General features: G+C 35.2%; 1 protein-coding gene across 1 annotated transcript in view; it reads right to left on the bottom strand.

The window, feature by feature from the left end:
• Window positions 1-257: 257 nt before the first annotated feature.
• CAPZA2 (capping actin protein of muscle Z-line subunit alpha 2) overlaps window positions 258-23399 on the bottom strand; it is a 45874-nt gene continuing 22732 nt past the window's right edge. Inside the window, exons 4-10 of the mRNA XM_049894796.1 lie at window positions 19961-20024; window positions 12995-13201; window positions 11358-11437; window positions 6925-7003; window positions 4819-4890; window positions 1416-1478; window positions 258-433 (exon numbers count right to left, since the gene is read on the bottom strand). Coding sequence (XP_049750753.1) covers window positions 293-433; window positions 1416-1478; window positions 4819-4890; window positions 6925-7003; window positions 11358-11437; window positions 12995-13201; window positions 19961-20024 — 706 coding nt within the window. The 3' untranslated portion in view covers window positions 258-292. The remainder of the gene's footprint in view (window positions 434-1415; window positions 1479-4818; window positions 4891-6924; window positions 7004-11357; window positions 11438-12994; window positions 13202-19960; window positions 20025-23399) is intronic.

Raw genomic sequence — 23399 nt, forward strand, 5'->3', positions numbered from 1 at the left:
AACACTTCAAAAACTTTAAACCATGAACTAGAGAAATCATCTCATTTTAAGAAAGAAAGGTCTAACAGAAGGTAAAAGACATTTAAACTAAATTGATTTTCAATCCTCTTAGAACAAAAGAAATGAAAAATCATGGTTGATTAGCTAAGCTTTGTGCTCTAACCAAACTAACTAATTACAGTGATTTAAATGGCAATAGCCCATCCGACTGGGCAGCTTGACAGTTCTGAATACTTTTTTTTTTTTTTAATAAAGGCAGACACTAAAATGATCCAGTCATGCAATGTTCATCTTATGCATTCTGCATCTCTTTGCCAATCTTGTAGCTAAGGATCTTGTTCCAGTCAATCTTAGTGCGCGTAACTGGCAACTGTCGACGTAAGGCTTTGAAAGTAGTGTCAGACATCGTCTGGTAATTCTCACTGATGGCAGTCTATGGAAAACAGTAATTAGAAGTCTGAAGTAAGTGGAAGGAACGGGACAATTTATAAAACACATAGATGCTTTTAGAAAAACCTTTACTTACACATTATGTTTCACAGCTTTTTCTTTAAAATATTTTTGTTGTTGTTGAGAATATATATAGCAAAACATACACCGGTTCAACAGTTTGTACATGTACACCACTGATCACATCTTTCGGTTGTGCAACTATTTTTACTCTCCTCTTCTGAGTTGCTCCTCCCCATTAACGTAAATTCACTGCACCCCTACGGTTCCTATCTAATTTTTCGAGTTTCTTTCACTGCTTTTAAATAGTCAAAATAAATAAATAAAAATGCTTCTAAAAGCTGTCTAAAAGCAAATAAAAGAGAAAGCTTATCATCATTTTGAATAATTAAATTTAATGAAATTAAATTAAAAAATTAAACATTTGTGTATTCTCATTTTGATCTATTTTATTTCACTCAGTGCAATTTATACATTACTGTTTGCAAATGGTGAAAACTTGTCCAAATCACAAATTAAATGCTTGAGTTGAAGACTAGTTTAGAAGCTTACTGACAATATAAAAAGAGCACAAAATGTGATCTAAGCAGATTACACATAATCCAAATGGTTTAAGAATTACCTCCCAAATTAAAATTCCCGACCACAAACAGTCACTCAGTATCTTGGCATATTTTCATCAATACTTAGAAATTATGGCTGGCTACAACTGACAACTGACCCTTAGTGTTTTTAAAATATAAAAATCTTACTTGAATTCAATTCATGGGTCACTTTTCTTGGTGACATTTTTCCAAGTTTGCCTTGTACCAAAAACAAGAAGACTACTTCTTATTACAGCAAAATAGTGAAAAATTCAGACTTATGGCCGTAATTAAAAATTTCACTGCTATTATTCATAAGTGAGTATAAATATCAAAAGTATACCAAAAGATTATATAACATAGTACTTTTGAAAATCATACCTGATATTCATTTTCTGCAGCTTCTACAATCTTTATAAATTCTTTTGCTGTTTGTACTTCATTCTGAAAATAAATAATGCAAATAAAATAGCTATTTAAAATTAAACCACTATTATTTCTAAATACATATGTATAGTTAATGAGATGTTATAATTTAACAAATAACACAGGACAGGAAAACTGGTAATAGGGAACCCAAGGTTGAGAAGACAGAGTGTTGACATGTCGTGGGGTTGTTAACCAATGTCATAAAACAATATGTGTACTAACTGTTTAAGGAGAAGCTAGTTTGTCTGCAAACCTTCATCTAAAGTCCAATAAAAAAAACTAACACACACACAGATGGAAATTACAGCAAGTAAAGAAAAAATACTATAAGATAAACTATTCTAAGTTCAAGGGGAACCACAAAAAAAATTTTTTAAATCCAGAGAATGAGCCTGGTTTCAGTGTTTAACTGGTTAAGGCAAGTAAAATTTTAATAACACACATTCATAAAAAATTCAATTATTACACTTAATATGTATTCCAATAGACAATCTTTAAAAGTAAGAAGTTAGACATGGATTTCTAATTGACTATAAATATTTTAAAATATTTACTGGATATTTACCACCATAGTGATACATTAAAAAACATACTACCTATTACGAAGACCTTAAAGTTTAAGGTTAATTTTTACTCCAGTGTTTACATACTTTTTGGAAAAAAAGATTTTTTAACATGCCAATATAATGAGTTTGTTTTTTCCGTAAGAGTAAAGTTAATGGAAACCTCAAATTTTCTATAAAATATTGTCAATGTAAACTTCTAATACTTTACTTTTCTAGATGGAAAGTTTTTTTCTCAAATGAAAACAAAAACAATAATGAAAATGGTTTAAGTACAAAATGCATTCCTAAAAAACTCAGCACAAGCTAGCATATTAACCAAATCAAACCCACTGCCACTGAGTCCATTCTGACTCATACAGACTCTATAAAACAGAGTAGAACTGCCCCCACAGAGTTTCCAAGGAGCGCCTGGTGGATTCGAACTGCTGACCTTTTGGTTAGCAGCTGTAGCACTTAACCACTATGCCACCAGGGTTTCCACTAGCATATTAGTAAAGTTTAATTACTATGACCACCTCTCACAACTCAGTCTATATTTTGTTGACAAACCTCTTTTGCAAGGAGAGTACCACTTACCATAAAAGCAGAAATCATTTAAGTGCTAATGAAAAATTGAAAAAAATACAACTTCCTTCCCTACTTAGGTAGCATCTGACCTAACATATTCATTAAAAGGTAAAAACAAAACAAAAGCACGTTGCTGACTGAATCCATTACAACTCACGGCGACCCTATGTGTTACAGGGTGGCACTGAGCTCCCTAGGGTCTCCTTGGCTGTAATTTTTTTGGCAGCAGGCTGACAGAACCTTCTTCCGATGTGATGCTGGTGGGTCTGAATTGTCAGCCTTTCAGCTAGAAGCCAAGAGCAAAAAGCTGTACCACCCAGGGACCTAACACTTCCATACCTGTTTCTTAAAGTTAAATCAAACACTTTCTTGAATTAAAAATTAACTTTTCTTTAATATTTACGTGTTAGATAATTTTGTGTATTAGCAATTTGATGCTTATATACACTGATACTTTTAGTACATAGCACAAACGCCTATGGAAAAATGTCATTGCTGATGTTACATTAATGTTCTTGGGGCAAAAAATTCCACAAAGAAACAGTTGCATATGCAATGAGTAGAATGTGTGAAAGAACTCTGTAGGAAAATAAAACCGAGTTTAAAAATGGTTGAATTTGAAAGCTGAACTTAAGAAAAACCCCATTAAATCATAATCCAAACAGCTAGAGGAAAGAAAACACACGATACAGTTTAAAGGTAGGTACAGGATCACAGAACTAAACGTAAGAGCTGAAACTATAAAACTCTTGGAAGAAAACTCTGGAGTAAATCTTTGTGACTCTGGGTTAGGCAATGATTTCTACTAAATACACCAAAAAGCACAAAAGGAAAAAATAAATTGGACTGCATCAGATCTAAAACCTTTTGTGCTGCACATTATACCATCAAGTAAGTAAAAGGACAACGCATCAAATGGCGGAAATTATTTGCAAGTCTTGTATCTGTTAAGGGACTTGCATCCAGAATATACAGAAAAACTCTAAATACTGAACAATAAAAACACAAATAACCCAATTAAGAAATGGACAAAGAATCTGAACAGAAATTTCTCCAAAGGAGATACACATATGGCCAAGAAGCACACAAAGAGATGTTCAAAATCATTAGCCATCAAAGAAATGTAAAGTGAAACCACAATGAGATACCACTACACACACACAAGGATGGCTATAGTCAGAAAGATAGGAAATGCTGTTTTGTCAACAACATGGAGAAATTGGAGGCCTCATAGGACTACTGGTAGGAATGTAAAATCATGCAGGCGGCTTGGAAAATAGTCTGGCAGTCCTTAAAAGGTTAAACAGAATTATAATATGACCCACCAATTTCACTTCTAGGTATATATTCACCAGGAATGAAAACATATGTCTACACAAAAACTAGTGCACGAATGTTCATAATAGCCAATAAGTGGAAATAACCCAAAGTCCATCAACTGATGGCAAACGAAATGTGGTATGTTCAAACAAAGGGATATTATCTGGCAATAAAAAAGAAATGAAGTACTGACGCATGCTACAAAATAAACCTTGAAAATATTATGCTAAGTAAAAGAAGTCATAAAAGATTCCATTTATATGAAATGTCCAGAACAGCCAAATTCATAGTCAGAAACAAATTAGTGGCTGCCTAGGGTTGGCAGAGATTTGAGGGAAGGGATGAGGGGAATAGGGAGTGAGTACGAATGGGTATGGGTTTTCTTTTAAGGAGGAAAAAAATGTTCTAAAATTAGATTGATGATGGTTGTACAACCCTGTGAAAATACTAAAAAAACACTGAATTTTACACTTGAAGAGGGTGAATTGAATGGTATGTGAATTGTATCTCAATAAAGCTGCTAAAAGAAGCCCCAGTGGCACAATGATTAAGTACTTGGCTGCTAACAGAAAGGTCGGTGATTCGAACCCACCAGCAGCTCCACAGGAGAAAAGATGAGGCGATTTGCTCCTGTAAAGATTACAGCCTAGGCAACTCTATGGGGCAGTTCTACTCAGTCTTACAGGGTAGCTATGCGTTGGAGTTGACTCAATGGCATACAACAACAAAGCTGCTAAAAAAAAGTTAGGTACAGATTTCCAATTACTTACTTTCTTTAATCTCCCTGAAAACACTTTAATCCAAGGCAGAAATATTACTTGAAATGTTAATTCCAAAACTGCTCTGGTTTTACAGAATTACTGGATTAATGTTTACATTTTATTTTGGAATTAAGTACTTACAGACACTGTTAGGGTATCTTGTATATCTTTATGACTCACTAGCTGAACATTACCATCTTCGTAATAATGAACCTATTGAAAAAGAAATTACAGGAACCACATTACAGCAATTATCAAGATCCTCATAGCTTTAACAATCACATCAAAGCAAACGACTTCTTATTTCAGTTCTAGCTTAGACTTACTTCTCTGCTAAGCTGTAGATCTTTCAAATGCAGACAACTCTTTCCACCTTCAGTCTAGTAAGGAGACTAGTTAGGGATTCCTGCAATTTATCCAGGGAAGCCCTGAAATGACCCGACTAATGGACATTTCTACCTCACAGTCTGTCCACAGGTACCTAAACTCAGGGTGGTCAAGACTGAACTCCCAATGTTCCCTCCTAACTCCTATTTTTATGTATTTCCATCAATCATTTAATTCCACAAATTCAAAGACATGAATTTATTCAACAAACATTATAACTGAATGAGTACTATAAATGTCTGCTACTGTAAAAGGTTCTGGGAATATATGGTTTTTAAAAAGACATAGTCCCTGACCTTATATTTCAACACAACATGTTAAGAGGTATGGACAAGGTACTTAGCAATACTCCAGACTCTGAGAGTTGAAAAAATATTTCGGGAATGAGGCAACACTGGACTTGGGTTTAGCAGAATGAGTAGAACAACAATTAAACCAAGGGAGATAGGGCATATTAAGCTTAGGGAACAACATATTTTAGAAAGGACTGGAGGAGGCACTTCTGATTGAAATATATATGAGGTGGGGGGAGAGAGCAGAACAGCTAGAGAAATATATAGGTAAGGAACAAGTCAACTTTGGGTCTTATATGCCACGCATATGTGTCTGGACTATCTGGTAAGTGACCAGTACCACTAAATGGTCTTAAGTAGGCAAGTGATATATCCAGGTTTAAATATAAAACAGAACAAAATAAACAACAACCTTTCTGATGGCATTGTGAAAAATGGATTAGGGGATGGCAAAGGTTTCAGTAATTCAACAAAATAAAATAACTATTACATGCTAGGTGCCATGCTAAGTGCTGGAGAGAAAACTGAACCAGACGATCCTTGCTCTCAACAAGCTTTGGTCCAACAGGGGAGCCATTTTAGAAATTGCTGTAATTATTCAGGTCCAGTTGAGAGGTAATGAGGCCTAACCGGAAGACAAACGCTATCACCCATAATGGCTACCCTTCGGAGAGCACTTTGTGTCTGGCTCAGTTTTAACAATTTTATTCCTATTAACGAATTAATTCTTCAAACAACCATATGCGCTTTTATTGTTGTTTTGCTTTTTTAACCAACAAGGAAACAAACAGAAACAGCTTACATGACATCTTGATGTTACGCAAGTAGTAACAGGCAGAGCTGGGATTCAAACTCAGGCAGTCTACATAAGACTAAAAATGTATACTGCTGTAAGTGTCTGATTCGTTGTATCCCTTTACAGCTCTCAGCATACACACCCTTCATGACAGTTATCAACAAATGTGTTGAATAAATAAGTGAACCATGATAGAAAAAGATTAGTGAATATTTGCCTTTAATTTACTTAGAAATACTTATTTTCAAGTACATGGTCTTAGGTATCAAATGTTCTCCTATTTTAAACATTGAACTTACATTAAGTTGAATTCTAATGGGTTTCATGTAAAAATCAAATATGAGTACAGAATACAATTAAAAGATATATGTAAGTTAATATACACACATATTTAAATACGTATTTATACATCTACACACATATACACATTAATATTATACTTCACAGAACCCAGAAGGCAGAACAGCACAATTCAAACTCAGAAGATGCTTGGATGAACAAATTGTATGAAAAACAGACCAAATGGTAGCATCTAATTTTAGCTGTTTTTAGAATCTGTCAGCTATCCTTGCAGATTTTTGATTACTAAGGCAATGAACCGCAAGGTTATTTAAAAGACGAAATTAGGATTACTTGTTTTTCCCGTTACCCCAAAACAAAGATCTGGAAGTAAAATGGCTTTGCTGTACTATGAAAAACCTCAATTTAGGAATTAGTTATTTCACTGTTCAGAATCATTAGAGATCAGTAAACAAATACTTTATTTCATACCTGAATTTTCAAGATGCCAACCACTTGAGTGGTTGAAGGAGTGATTGTAAACTTCCACTCTGACCTCCAACGACCATTCCTTAAAAATAAAAACAGCAGCTGTAAATAAGGTAGGGAAAATAATTTGAATAAATTTTAAGTTTCAGATTTAAATTTAATGCTACAGTGTGAGAGAGTGAGGACGATGAATGCTAGGCATTAATTTTTTAATCAGGAAATATTTAAAAGAACTGAAGGTTAAATTTAGTTATGAGCTACATTTACCTTATTGCTTAAAAAAAAATGGCCTAAATAATGTATGCAACTTCAAAATTCTAAAGGTAATGCTTAAAATACAGTTCAAAACTAAATCATACAAGCTACTTCTAGGAGAAAAAGTTTAAGTTACTTCTTCATTTGAATCACTTATTCTCCAGTTATGAACAAATGTCCAGATTATCAATGTAGTTGATGGTTTCACTTCTACTGAATGATAAAAAGTACCAAAATTTTTAAAAAGAATGACTAATGACTGTTACACTACAGTCTTCAGAAGTCTTGATATCTAGAAAGAGAAAAGCCACAAAGAACTATAAATGTCATACTGTTTTTCCTTTTTCCAATTTTAGTTTGTCAGTTTCCATATAAAAGGCACATCACTTCCCGCTCTCCCAAATGATTTTTGTTATATAAATTAATATATATTCATGATAGGAAATTGAGAACATATAAACAAGCAACAGGTATATTTTTCATTTTTGTCTCCTGGACAGTGAATTTTATCCTATTTTTTTCTGGGATTTTTCATTGCAACTCTTCTTTCTGCCTTTATTTGCTGTTTGCATACTAAAAACGTATTCTCATATACAAATTAATACCTATTAGCTTTTTTGGAGTGTATATATTTCTAAAACAGTCACAAGGCTAGTGGATCATTATTATTTGTTCTTGCTATAAAATTTCTAGGTCCTCTTCAACATTCATGCAGTCTACCCAATAATTAAAGTCTATAGATCTAATACCCAAAATTTATAAAATACTTCTACAACTCAACAACAACAACAAAAGACAAACAATCTAATCAAAAAATGAGCAAAGGACTTGAACAGACATCACCAAAGAGGATATTCAAATGGCTAACAAGCACATGGAAAAATGCTCAGTCACCAGCCATTAAGGAAATACAAATCAAAACCACAAAGAGATACCATATCACCCCCATAAGAATGGTAATGATTTAAAAAAAAAAAAAGGCAAACACTAGGTGTTGGTGAGGCTGTGGAGAAATTGGAACCTTCATCCATTACTGGTAGGAATGTAAAATAGTGCAGCCAATATGGAATACAGTTTGGCAGTTCCTCAAAAAGTTGAACACAGAACTACCACATGGCCCAGCAATTCCACTCCTACAGACATATGTATACCAATGTTCATTTCAGCACTATACACAATATCTGAAAGGTGGAAACAACTGGAATGTCCATCAACCGATGAATGGATAAGCACAATGTGGTATATTTTCTCCTCACTTATCAACTATCTTGTTACCTGAAATTTTGTGTTTACGACTACAGTAAAAAACCTATTATCTATTTTGCGCATTAATGATGTACATGTTGCAGTAACGAATGCTGAGCTGCAAGGCAAGAGTAACACTGGCTGTGATGGTTAAGGTCATGTATCAAGTTGGCTGGACCATGACTCTCAATGGTTTGGCAGTTCTGTAATAATGTAAGATGGCAGTTCTGTAATGACGTAGTCATCCTGCATTTTGTGATCTGATATAGTCATCCTCTGTTTTTGTGTTAACGCCAATTTCACATAATGACCTGGTCTTTGAAGCCTAACCATGTTAGTAAGTGAGGAGAGGATGTATATACATAAAATTGAATATTACTCAGCCATAAAAAGGAATAAAGTCCTGATGCATGCCACAACATGGATGAACTTTGAGGACATTATGCTGAGCGAAATAAGTTAGACACAAAAGGATAATACTGTGTGATATCACTTATATGAAATAAGCAAATATGTAGTAACAAAAGTAATTAGTTTTTTGGTTAGAGGAGGGAGGGAGAAAGAGGGGGTGTTTGCTTAGAGTGCACTTTAGGTATGTTAAAGGTGGAAGGATAGTTTGGAAAAAGAAAAAATTGATAAACAACTTGAAGAATGTAAACAATGTTGCTGAAGTGTATATATAGAAACCACTGAAATGTTTTATGTGTTGTTGTGTGTATATTATAATAAAAAAAAGTCTACAGAATGGCAGATACTAACATTAGGCATAAGAATACCAACACTTGATAACTACTATTATTAGAAATATATATATACTTTACAAATAATAAGAGAATTTCATAAAATGCATTGATTTGGAGTGACTCATCCCAGATTATCCAATAAAGCATGGTTGGAGAAAAATACCTAAGTCTATTCATTTTTATTTCATGATTCCAAATGAAAGTTTTCCTTCTATTTAGGTATTAGTAGAAAAAAAACTAGTGAGTGGTTAGCATATACATTACTGTTTTATTACGACGATATGCATATATCACTGATTGTAAAAAAGAAAAAAAAAAAAAGGAATTGTAAACCAAGTAATGTTACCAATTTGAGGACAATTTTAAAAGATCCTCCAAAGGTATTACTATAATAATAGTGACAGTAAATGCTGCTGAGTAGTATACTTTCATTAATGGAATAAATAGTAAAGATGCTGTAATTTTTTAGAAAAGTAATTATATTCTGCCCCCTCTTTTATTAATCCTACAATTACAAAAATGTATTCGTTTAATAAACACTTTAGTCCCTAGGGCTGTTAGACACTGGGGAAACAGTAAACACCAAGAATGCAAGCTTCCTAGTGAAATCCAAGAAACATCCAAGACTAGTGCCTTCTGATTTTATTCTATATTTTAGGTAAACTGAAGCATATTTCTTTGTATCAAAACACTTAGATTTTACTAAGAACACTGTGACGCATGATATTCTGCACTCTAGAAAATCACGTAAAATTTATCTTTTCCAGAGTAGAAATTTTTAACTTCAAGGATACAATGTTCATAGTGGTGGCTTAGAAATAAAATATTCAGACATGTAAAGCGAAATAGTGAGAATAGAAAACTCAGAGACACATTTTTAAAATTTTATGTATGTTAAAGTTCAAAGGAATTCTATTTTTAAAAACTATTTATTTAGTAAATTTCTTGTAACATCTCCAATATATATTAAGGTAAAACTGAATAACAAGAATTTTCCTTTAGCAGTTTAGTCTCAATAAGATTGATTTTATTATAAATCTCCTGGCACAAGTAGCATAAATTAATAATAATTTTGTGAAGATTTTTTATTTTAGGATTCTGGTAGATTAATGCTGCATGTTTTTAAGGGTAAAATATAGGAATTACATTTATATTAAATTCTTGAAAGTAACTCTGTACACTAGAAGCTTTAAGGGACTGCAATTTTCATTAAGGCATATATTCCCATATGGAATTGGTTTTCCTTCAGTGATGATGGATCTGCACTCCTCCCAACGTTCTTGGCTAACCTTTTACGCTTGCATTTATTTCTGAAATGGTTAAGCGGTACAGCAACCTGGGTCATGGGCCCAGCTGGTCTATAGGGGTTACTGATACCTGTTACTTTACCTGCAATAGCACCACCAACCAACTTAGTTATGAGTCAAAGACTAATATACTTAGAAGGTAATTTTTACAATTGTACTTTTTCTGATGAGTCTCAGCACGTTTTAACAAGAAAGGAGGATAAAGGTAGGGAAAGAATTCACTCAATTCTGAACTTGTAAAGTCTTGAAAAACACTCCAGAATTTTATAACAGGAGATATCTCAGAAATCGTCTTGTTTAAGAACAAAAGGGCCAACAACTTATCAAGATTAATAGGACAAGTTTGTGCTTTGGGGGTAGAGTTTTATAAGAAATAATCAAATAACTGCATACAAAATTACAAGGCATGGTTTAATCTGCCTCATTGTATAAAACATGTCATTACTTTCTCATACTGGCCAACCAACCACAAAGCAATCTCCATAAACACATCTACTTCAGAGCCCCTCAAAGCAGTTCACACAAGAATCATTGCTCTTCACTTTATAATTACCTCCTCCCCGCCCCCACCCCCGCCTCCCGCCATGTAAGTTTTGTTCAGGAACAACCCCTTCTCAGAACGAGCATATGGGCCCGCCAACTGGTCTGTTCCCAGGCACACATGCTCCCTTAGGATACTGTTTGCTGGTCTCCAAAAACTCCCTACATTCTCCCACACTTTTCACTGAAGGTCAATGGATTTAATGCTACCTTTACATGACTGGGCAGATTAACACTGTTCTTAGACAATTACACAAAAACACGGTATAGCCCTCATCACTAAAGCAAGAAGCACAAAGAATATAAAAAACAAAAAAATTCCCCAAAACTAGAAATTATAACTTACCAAAAGTTTTTTGCTTGGAACTGATGGCTTTCTATGCATGCAATAATGGTCTGCTGTCCATCTATTTTTTTACCATATACCTTATTAACAAAGAAAACAAGCACAATTTAGGGCCACAGAATGTCCAACATTTAAGTATCAGTAAATAGTATTTTGGCACACATAAAAAACAAATGAAAAATACAAAATAGGTCATCATTCCAACATAGGAGCTAAAAAAAACAGTACTCAAATATGTGCATCTAATCACAGATTCAAGAGTGGGTCGCAGCAGACCTCAATAAAGTAAAATTTATTGAGTAAAACTAATTGTGCTCTTAAGATATTCATAAACATCCTAGACATATAATGCTTTCCATTCCAAAATAAAGGTATCATAACTAAAGAGTTTATTTTAAGCATCTAGATACCAATCTAGCTGCTCTGTACAAATAAGAAGAGAACCTAGACTGTTTATAATTTTTGTTCACAATCTTTGGGGCTACCATTTCTCTGTCATTTTAAAAAGTATTAGGACAGCAATGGGAAACATGAGAAGGGGCTTTAAGAGAATGTCTATGATGGATGACAATGTTATTTTACCTCCCGCGTACTGCTTTAAAAGTTAGGACTAATCTGCCTTTCAAGCCTTTCAGGACAAACAAGGACTCTAACTCAACGTAAGCATCTTATGTTGTTGAGTTATTCTTCCAAAACAAACCTAATCAACAAGGTTGTAATTCAAAGAACTCCTAAGAGATTTTAGGCTATGTTGCTGTATTTCTCAAATAATTACTGAGAGCGAGATACTTAAGAGGACCATATGAATTTTCGTCCTAAGTGAGAAACGTCTGAGAATGAAATCAGGTGTAACTGGAGATGTTAATAATGAAGTTGAGTCAGCAGGTATAAATCAAGATGCAGGGTCATCTTAGGTTGGAGAGGTAAGCAGAAGTCAGGTCCACAGGGGCATGTTCAAAAGTCTAGACTCTGTCCCAAGTACAATGGGAAATCTCTGAAGGGTTTCAAGTAGGTGATTTTCACGATCTGACTGAAAGGCCACTCTGCTATAGAAAAGACCACGGAACACAAATAAACTGGAGGACTAAAAAGCTCAGTTGAGTACAATTTTATGAAAATAAAAAGAAAAAAGCACTCATACTTTCCGTTCATTTCATCCCAAAAATGTAAACATAGGTTACGCTGTTGAAAGAATCATATATTGAAAAAAAAAAAAAAAACCACAGGAAATTTGGCTATAAAACACATGAGGACATGATTCTCCACCTAAATAATTTTATTTGCTCCAAGATTTCTATAACTAAATAAAAGGAAATTTGATCTAAGCTTACAGAGTCATGAACATGAGATTAAAGAATCTCATCATATCCTGCCTCTTCTAATCCATGTATTAGCATTCCTATGGACTTAATTCAAGATACAGCCATTTTTCCCTTTTAGACTATCATAAAATATCTATATTTACTATTTAGAGCTTCTTAAAAAGAAAAAAAAAGTAAACATTCATATAAACTCCGGGGGGCGGGGGGTGACAAGTTATAAGACGTCAGTTCTGTAAATTAATGTAAATTTCAGGAGATCATAAAAACATCGTCACATTTACACAAAACAGAAGCTGATGCACACTGATGACTCACAGTGCAGACCCCATTTGGGTAATGTTCTTTCACGTAAGCTCGCAGAGCAGTTTCCACTGAAGTTCTCCATGATTCAACTGCATTTTCTGCTTCATAGGGTCTTGGATCAGTTGCTTCCTTTCTTAGGTGATCAAATTTGAAACAGATTCTGTTTTTTGGATCCAAAAACTTTCCATTTCCCAAGTCTCCATGTTCTGTTATCAATACCTTCAATGATGGAATAATTTTGAAAAAAAGGATTTAAAACAGTATGCAAATACTGATACATATTAATATATATTCACATTAGAGTTTTCCTTAAAACTATAAAACAGTTGTATTCCAAGCAACAGGTTTAACTATACTGGTACAATTTTAATACTTCAAATGAGTTGAGTATAAAGAAAAATGAGACTACTCCCATTCAGCGTAGATTTTCTCCCAGTATAACTTCCAGCTTCTTAGTGAAAAAAAATGCTTCCTTTAATAAACTACTGGAGCCAGTATTTTTTTCTCTTGAGAAGAGTAAACAGTTTATCATTTCTAATATCAGTCTCCAGCTCCTCAGAACTAGGGAAGTGGTAATAACATTTAACCAGCATGGTTACAAGAATGATTTAGGTTCAGTAAGAATCCTCTTCAGTGCTTCCTACGTTGTTCTCGGGCCCACAATCTCTACTCTGAGGTGCCTGCTTCTTGTTTCTTATAAACTGATCACTGTCAGTTGTTTACTTTCATATTTTTGAAACATAATTTATTCATTTATGTACATGCATAAATTTGATAATATACATTTCTGTGCCTTAATTTTTTTAAATTTCCCTTTTCTCCTTCTCTTGCAATTCTCCCAATTCACCTGTCTATGCTAGGACTTTCTTCTCCTTCTGCTGTAAATCATGCTATCAACATAGTATGCATCCTTCCAAAATTTTTTCAAACGCATATCATAATTCTACATAGATTAAAAAAAAAATTTTTTTTTTTAAAAATATAGGCATATCATATATACATACACACATGTACAGGGTGTTGGGGTTATTATTTTATAAAAATGGAATAAAAACAGATACATACACACTTTCCTGCATTGGGCTTTTTTCATCATAAACACATTTGGAAAGCTGACTAGCATACCTCTCACCTTTCTTTTTAATGGCAGATTAATATTTCATGATGTGGATACACCATAAGTTATTCAGCCATTCCCTTACTGATGGGCACTCTTCACTTCCAGGCTGTTTTCTTTTGTTTTTTGGGGGGGAAGGGGTACATTAAAAATGCTGAAAAACTATTACTGCACAGTCAGCTCTCCATATCCGCAGGTTTCATATCCACAGATTCAACCAACTTTGGATAGAAAATACTTCGGAAAAAAGGACAACTTTTCTTCTTGTCATTATTCCCTAAACAATACAGTATAACAATTATTTACATGGCATTTACATTGTATTAGGCAAGTATAAGGGGGGCATGTGCATAGGTTATATGCATATACGATGCGATTTCATATTCGGGACTTGAGCACCCATGGATTTTGGTATTCATGGGGGTCCTGGAACCAATACAGAGGGATGACTGTACATATATTAACGTACCAATGCTTTTATTTTTAATGGCTAGATTGCCAGCAGTGGGGGTGGGGGTAGTAGGTAAAGGGTTTATATATTCTTAAATTTTAATACATAATTATGCTCCAAAAAATGACTATGAAAATCCACATTTCATAAACAACTTATCAGAGTATGCTTTCTTCCACATCACCACCATCAACAGCCATTACAGCTCTTACTTTAGTATCATGGGTATAAAATGGCATCTCATGAATTACATTTCTCCAACTACTGGTAAATTTAAACATCTTTTCATATTTGTAGGCTATCTGTGCTTCTGTGAGCAAATATATTTTAATATTTCACCTGGGTTTTTTTTTCCCTTATCAACTTATAAGAACAAGGATATCATTTTACTTGGATCCACAATCAACGCCCAAAGAAGCAGCAGTCAAGAAATCAAACAATGCATTGCATTGGGCAAATCTGCTGCAAAAGACCTCTTTTAAGTGTTCAAAAGCAAAGATGTCACGCTGAGGACTAAGGTGCACCTGATCCAAGCCGTGGTGTTTTCAATCGCCTCATACGCATGTGAAAGCTGGGCAATGAATAAGGAGGACTGAAGAATCGGTGCCTTTGAATTATGGTGTAGGTGAAGAATACTGAATACCATGGACTGCCAGAAGAATGAACAAATGTCTTCGAAGAAGTATGCCTGAATGCTCCTTAGAAGCGAGGATGGCGAGACTTCATCTCATGTACTTTGGACATGTTAGCAGGAGGGACCACTCCCTGAAGAAAAACATCATGCTTGGTAAAGTAGAGGGTCAGCGAACAAGAGGAAGACCCTCAACAAGATGGACTGACACAGTGGCTGCAAAAATGGGCTCAAACATAGTAACGATAGTGAGGTTGGCTCCGGGCCAGGCAGCGTTCCTTTCTGTTGTACATAGGATCACTATGATTCTGTAAGTTGGAACCAATTTGATGGCACCTAACAACAAAAAATTTATACCACAGTTTAAAAAATTATTATCTAGTAAAAAAAAAAAAAAAGTCCATCTTTCCATTCATTGTTTCTGGATTTCCAGTCTTGTTTCAGATGGTCTCCCCGGGCCTATATTGAACATAGGGTATAATTTTCTCCTAAAACTTTAGTCATTTCACAAGTTTTTACTTCATCTGAAATTTATTTCTGTATATTGTGAGACCTCAACTTAACTTTCTTCTTGGAAGTCAGTTGTGCCAATGTTTCTTATTATATGTCTGACTAAATTATAACTGTCATTTATAAACATTTTCACATATTCTGGGACTAAAATCTAGTTCTCTATGCTTGTTCTGGTGGCACAGTGGTTAAGAGCTTGGCTGCTGGTCAAAAGGTTGGCAGTCTGAATCCGCCAGGCGCTCCTTGGAAACTCTATCAGGCAGTTCTCCTCCGTCCTTTAGGGTTGCTATGAGTCGATAATGATTGCATGGCAATTGGTTGGGTTTTTTTTGTCTATGATTGTTCTACTGATCTAGTTTTCTATACAATACCATAGATCTGACTGCACTGGACGTAAAGTATCTTCTGCTATTTGGTCATTTGGAGCTTTTATTTTTTTCATATAAACTTTATAATTTTGACAAATTTAACTGAAACTACATTAAATTCACCTATTAAAACAGTAACATAGCCTTTCTAAGAATAAAATGTGGTATGTCTTTCCATTGTTTAGATACTGTTTTATGTTTCAATAAGTCTATTATTTTCTTCTGGAAACCCTGATGGTGTAGTGGTTAAGAGCTATAGCTGCTAACCAAAAGGTAGGCAGTTCGAATCCACCAGGTGCTCCTTGGAAACCATATGGGGCAGTTCTACTTGCTAAGATTATTCCTAGGTTAATGTGTCATTTTCACCACTATTTTAAATGGTAATCCCCCTTCACCATTTCTAGTTTTAAGTACTTACCTGCTGCAGTACAGGAAAGCTAATGAATTTTGTATACTTACCTTAAATTTAGGCATCTTACAAAATTAATCTATTAAGCCTAGTATTTTTTTTTGGCGGGGGGGTTAATTTTACTAGAGTCTCTTGGTATTCCCAAATATATAAATCACATCACCAGAGTATTCTCTTCTTTCTCAATGCTTCACAAATTTTCATTTTCTTACCTTTTTGTAATTGTTTGTGTTTGTACTATTTATATTTAAGAGGTTTTTTTCTTCTATACCTATTTTACTTACGGTTTTTGTTTTTAATGAAACATGGCTGCTGGACTTTTTGCCATCTACTGATACACCATAAACTTTTTCTTTGGTTTACTGGTTAACAGAATGAACTAATAGATTGTCTTAGATCACTCAACTTAAAAAAAAAATTGATTTCTTCGATCTGGCAAATCCTCTTTTAGAAATTTATCCTAAGAAAGCAATACTCAATACTCTAGAGGTACAAAGATATTCAGCAGTATTATCACAGTATTCACTATTTTTCAATAGCTAAAAAAAAAAATTCAGAATTTTTTGAGTTTAAAAATTCATAAAACCAAAACCTCCTGAGAGGAATAAAATACAGGAGATTAACAAAATGAGTGCAGTGTGTGTGTATATATATATCCATATATATATATATATACACACGTATCTAAATATGTAAGCTTATATTTTTCCTTCAATTACAAGTCATCTTCTGTCTAGTCTCACTCTCTCCCTGTAACTCCAACACTATGTATATAATGAATAATGCCAAATGCAAGCTTTGACATTAGCCACTAAGGACTAACTGGCACCACTTTCTCCATGCCCTACTACCAACTCCTTCGTACATTATTTTATATAAATTGTGCTTCATGAAAGCGTATTATAAGTTAAAACAATCGCCATGCAATTATCAGTAACTCTAAACCAAAAACTCAAAAACAAAAACACAATGCTAATGACATTTTGTGGTTTTTCTTAGCTGAGCAAAGTTCTAACTTGCATTTTGGAAAGAAAAGTTTTAATAATTACTAAATGCTAAGTTACTCACATGAAGAACTGAAGAATTCCAGAGCAACCAAATTATGATATAAATCTTACTAACATATATTCTAGATTTTGGATTAATATAGGATTGATATTTTTTCCTATAAAAAACAAGAAAGTAGATTTAAAGCAATTATTTTCTAAAATCTTAAACTATATCTGAGTATTTCTAAAAGGAACTTTCTGCTTACAGAAATTATTGGTCTCAACAATAGCAACTAAATTTTCAATTACTTTCCCATAAGTGGCTGTCTTGGTTACCGGTGCTGCCATAACAGAAATTCAACAAGTGGGTGGCTTTAGCAATCAGAAATTTATTTTCTCACAGTTCAGGAGGCTAGAAATCTGAACTCAGGGTGCCGGCTCTAGAGGAAGGCTCTCTCTCTCTGTCAGCTCTGGGGGAAGATCCTTATCTCTTTGAGCTTCTACTCATGGGCAATCTTCACATGGCTCAGCATCTATCTTCTATCTCTGCTTCTCTTGCTTGCTTGTTTAATCTCTTTTAACCCCAAAGGGGCTGACTCAAGTTACACTCCACACTAATCCTGTCTCATTAACATAACAAAGACAACCCATTCCCAAATGTGATTATAGCCACAGGTATAAAGGCTAAGATTCATAACACATATTTTGGGGGGACACAATTCAACCCATAAGATGCTATCCTTTGGCCCCCCAAAATTCATGTCCTTGCCACATGCAAAACACATTCACCCATCACATCATCCCAAAAGTCTTAAATCAACTCCAAGTCCAAAATCGCATCTTCTGAGTCATCTAAATCAAATACGGGTGAAACTGTGGGCGTACTTCCTCCAGGGGCAAAATTCCTCTTCATCTGTGAACCTGTGAAATCTAGAATACAAGTTGTCTGCTTCCAAAGTGTAATGGTAGAACAGGCACAAGGTCGACTTTCCCATTACAAATGGGAGAAAGTGGAGGGAAAGGGATATAACAGGCACCAAGCAAGTCCAAAACCCTGCAGAACAAATTACATTAGCTCTCAAGGCTTGAAAATAACCCTCTGTTCTCTAAGACCATCTGGACAGTGGTCTTGCCCTCGGCCTTGGGCTTCAGCTCCACCTCCTAGGCCCACTGGAATGGCAACTCTGCTCCCCCAGCTTTAGGTGGCACCATTCTCCTAGTCCATCTGAGTGAAGACCACACCCCTTCAGCTCTGGCAGGACCCATTCTTCTGCCCTTGGGCATGGCAGCCTGGCCCCTCACTTTTGGGTGGTGGCCCCATCCCCTGGCACACCTTAATGGTAGCCTCACACTAAGGAACCAAGTTGGTGAATATCTGACTCTTTGAAACCTAGGAGGCTGTGGCCCCACCCCTTTGGGATCCAGGAGATCATGGCCCCAACCCTTTGAAGCTGAGAAAGCACTGCTTCCTGTGCTCCTTTTAACAGTTCTGCGATTTTTGAGCTGCTCCAGGGATGGTCCTTTTCTTGCAGAACAAAAAATTTAGTTCCTTCAGCCTGTTTCCTGCCTGTAGAATTCCAGGTGGGACAGCATTCTTTTCTTTCGTTCCTTCTCTGTTCCCTTCAGTCTAAGCTGATGGGTTTTCTGCTGTGGTAGTTGGTTAGATCCATTAGTCACAGGCCTGATCTCTTTAACAAAAGATGTGCAGCCATGTCCTTGGTGAACATTCTAGGACACGTGTCCTTACTATGTACAAGAGAATTTTCGAAATAATTCTGTTTTCATTTTGCACAATTCACTTTAAAGTCCATCTCTTTCCTCTGACATTTTACTACATGTGTTAACGAGAAACCATGTGACTTCTTTAAGACCTTGCTAAGAAATCTCCCCAGCTAAATATCCAAGCTTATCACTTACAAGTTCTACCTTCCACCAAACATTCAGCCAAGTTCTTCACCACTGCCTAAAAAACATCACTCTTCCTTCAATGTCTGATCACATGTTCATTATTTTCTTTTAAAGCCTCACCTGAGCATATTTAATGTTCACATTTGTAGCAACATTCTGTTGCTGGTGCCTTATGTGCCCACTAAGATGATACTTTATAGGTCTCCTCGCTTCCTTCTGAGCCCTTGCCAGAACTGCCTTTGACAACCATAATTCTACCAATAGTTTCTTCAAGGCAATCTAGGCTTTTACTGTTAGGTACCTTAAAACTCTTCTAGCCTCTACCCATTACCCAATTCCAAAACCGCTTCCACATTTTAGGTATCTGTTGGAACACCCCACTCTGCCAGTACCAAATTCTATCTTAGTTATCTAGTGCTGCTATAACAGAAATACCACAATTCAATCCCTATCAGTGGCTATGACTACAATGAACAATTTTTTTCTCTTTTTAATATTTTCTTTTTTTAATACCACTTCACAATTCTTCCAGGAGACATTAGTCATTTTACATGAAAAAAACCATAGCCAGATCCTGTATTTACATGCAACATACCTGATCTTCATAACCTTCAATTTTTACTGGAGTAAACTGGTCCAAGTTATACTGTGCAAATGCACTAAAAAAATAAAAAGGTCAATTACTTAAAATACACATTTAATGCTTTTTTAAAAATGACATTCAAACAATTCATCTGCCGATAAAACTCTCCTGCATTGCACATGACAAAGTAAGTAAAATTTATAATTCTCCATTATTGATCTTATACTAGCTATAAATATTATATGGCTATGGCTATCTTTTTGCAACATAAAATGAAATCAGTAAGTATAATTGTCCTTTTCATTCAGGACCCAGAAAGTAAAGGTTAGCTATCTATAAGATATACACCTATATATCCATTTATTCAAGATATATTTAGTATGCAACATATCAGGCAAGATTAGGCGCTGTGAGAGAGAGAATAATCAGACACATCCCATGATCCAAGGGCTTACAGGTGAATGGAAGAAATAATGGATACACATAGCTATAAAATAAAGTAGAAAGTTAACCTAAGAGAATTACTAATAAAGCACCATGAAAAATATAAAAAAAGAATTACATTCTGTTGAAGCAAAAAAAGAAGAAAATAAAATCAGGGATGATTTCATAATGAAGGGGGTACTGAGAAATGGCTCGAAAAACTGGAAGTGTATCTCAATTAGAGGGAACCATATAGGCAAAAAAGCACATAGAAAAATAATAAATATTGCAGTTGGCTGGAGCACAGTTTTGGTGAATGAGACATTTGGGAAACTAAGATGGAGGCATAGGCTACATACAACATCAGAGAAAGCATCAAGTTCAATGCCTGGCATATATCAGGTGTTCAGTTAGCTTTCAAAAAAATTGCAAGGCTCAGAATGATGGGATAATTATTTTACTTAGGAAGCAAAGCAGAGCCACAGAAGTTGTTGAGAAAGGAAAACTATTTCTAAGGAAGATTAATTTGGCAGTAGTGTATACATTAAATGAGCTTTGGTGGTGCAAAGTGCTAGGCTGCTAACCAAGAAGTTGGTGGTCTGAACCCAGCGGCTCTGAGGGATAAAGACCTGGAGATCTTCCTCTGTAAAGATTACCGCCTAGAAAACCCTACTCTGTCACATGGCGATTGCTATGATTTGGAACTGACTCAACAGCACTCAACAACAACAACAAAAGTGTGTATGAGGAATTGGGCAGTGAAGCAACCAGTCAGGAAAAACAGGCAGGCTATCACAAACATCCATGTGAAAACTGCTAACAGTCTGATTAAAAAATATTGAGATACGGCTGCTGGAAGCAATATTTGCCCCAGATGGATCTCACATGTCATACATGGAGGAAATGATCAAGAATAATGCCTCTCTCTACTCTTACATGGGTAATACATAATAACATCAATACATATTTGTAGGAAAAATCTTCCTAATAGAAAAAAATTACATAAAAACCACATTGTATTTTGTTGAGTGTACAACCTGGAAATGTTTTTACTTAACAGAAGATACTGAGAATTTAAAAACTTAGGAAAACATCTCTAACCTTAATCTATTTGGAAGTTTCTCAAATGACACTGAATTTTCGGGTATTTAATTAGCTACTAAGTCATTCCTAGAAAGAAATGTTTGATTGAGCAAAGCGCTACTGATGAGTTAGCAGGGGACTAGAAAATGTAAAAACAAGGTAGAAATAAATTGCTAGCTGTCAAATTCTTGACACCGCATGCTCAAAAAAGATGGGGATGAATACAGAGGTGCATGGAGGACGAGACGGAAAGAAGGAGCTATTCACTATTGACTTTAATTCATTAAAACTATCATTTTCCTAGGAATGGCTTCCACATAGCTAGGCAGTTAAAAACTAGGCCTTAAATGAGCTTTATCTCAAAAGTTATGTTTGTAAACTAAATTACTTATAATTTAGGATTCATCTTCCTGTAAAAGCAATGATTAAGTGGTAAATTTAAATAGTTAAATAGTAATTTGGTTCCATGCTGGACCAAAAGTCTTGGTACTCACTAATCTAGGAGTCAGAATATCTGTATTTTGTTCCAGCCCTGTTATTAGCTAGTATGGGCCCCACTTACCTCATCTACAAAAAGAGGGGTTTGGACTAGATGACTGCTAAGCCCCTTGCAGTTCAGAAAACTCACCCTACCCACCTACTCAGCATCCACTCACTCACTCCTCTAACCATCCATGCAAATATTTATTAAGCTCTTACGTATGCCCAACACTCCACTAGATAAAGGGAAAATGATGCTTTCCCTGCCCCTGTGGAGTTCTGTGGCCCAGTCATCCATTTCTAGGCTACCTGGTTCCTACATTTAGATTTCTACACCATTTACTATTAATCAGTCACCGAGTCATATCTTACATTTTTCATCACGTCTTTCCAACACTTTCAGGAGCCCTGGTGGCAGAGTAGTTAGGTGCTCAGGCTGCTAACTAAAAGGTCAGCAGTTTAAATCCACCAGCTGCTCCTTGGAAACCCAACTGAGCAGATCTACTCTGTCCTATAGAATTGCTCTGAGTTGGAATCGCCTCAATGGCAATAGGTTTGGTTTGGCTTTTCCCACACTTTAGCCTCATCATTTTCCTTATTCGATTATTCACTATTAGAATCCTGTTTCCCCGTTAGTTTGGATTTCGCATATTGGGTAGTATATACATATATACTAGGAGGAAAATTAGCTGGCTGAACGGATACTAAACACTCTTCGTAAGGACCAAAAATCTGTTAAAAAGTTAGCCTAAAATATGAGACCCCAGGCCTTATTTTAGGAGATAGGAGTGGGGAGAGAATCAATTATTTCTCTGAAATCCTAACATAGTTGTAGGAAGTCTTACCTGTGGTCACTTGTTCAAAGACAATGTGTCAGGATTTAGAACGGTCTGATCTTTGAATCAAGGAACCCTGGTGCCCGGTGGATAAGGTCTTGGCAAGAGAAAAATGTGGCAGTGTGCTTCCATAAATATTCACAGCCTTGGAAACCCTATGTGGCAGTTCTACTCTGTCCTACGGGGTAGCTATGAGTCAGAGCCGACTGGAGGGCAATGGGTTTGGCTAGTCTTTGAATCACTCACAAATTCAGAAAACATTTAAATTAAGTACCATGTGTGAGGTACTATGTTTGGTATTCAAGAATAAATAAACTCCCAGTCCTCAAAGATCAATCTACTAGGGTCAAAAATGTAACAAAAATGTAAAATCTACATAAAAGTTAAAGCAATCACAATTTCAAAAATCAAAGCTTTAAAAAAATAATTTCATCCAATTTTGCATATGTCAGAATAGCATTAACAGAGTCTATAAAGTCACTGTCAAACACATACAATACACATGCACAGAATAGAGAATCTCTCATTATAGTTGTGTCTCTATGTCCCCGTCACCAAAAATATTATACTAGGCTTACATAACTATATAATTTGAACTTGATGTGCAAATATGTTTCAAAGATTAGTGC

Source organism: Elephas maximus, chromosome 8 (assembly GCF_024166365.1).
Source record: "Elephas maximus indicus isolate mEleMax1 chromosome 8, mEleMax1 primary haplotype, whole genome shotgun sequence".
In the NCBI taxonomy this organism is placed as follows: domain Eukaryota; kingdom Metazoa; phylum Chordata; class Mammalia; order Proboscidea; family Elephantidae; genus Elephas; species Elephas maximus.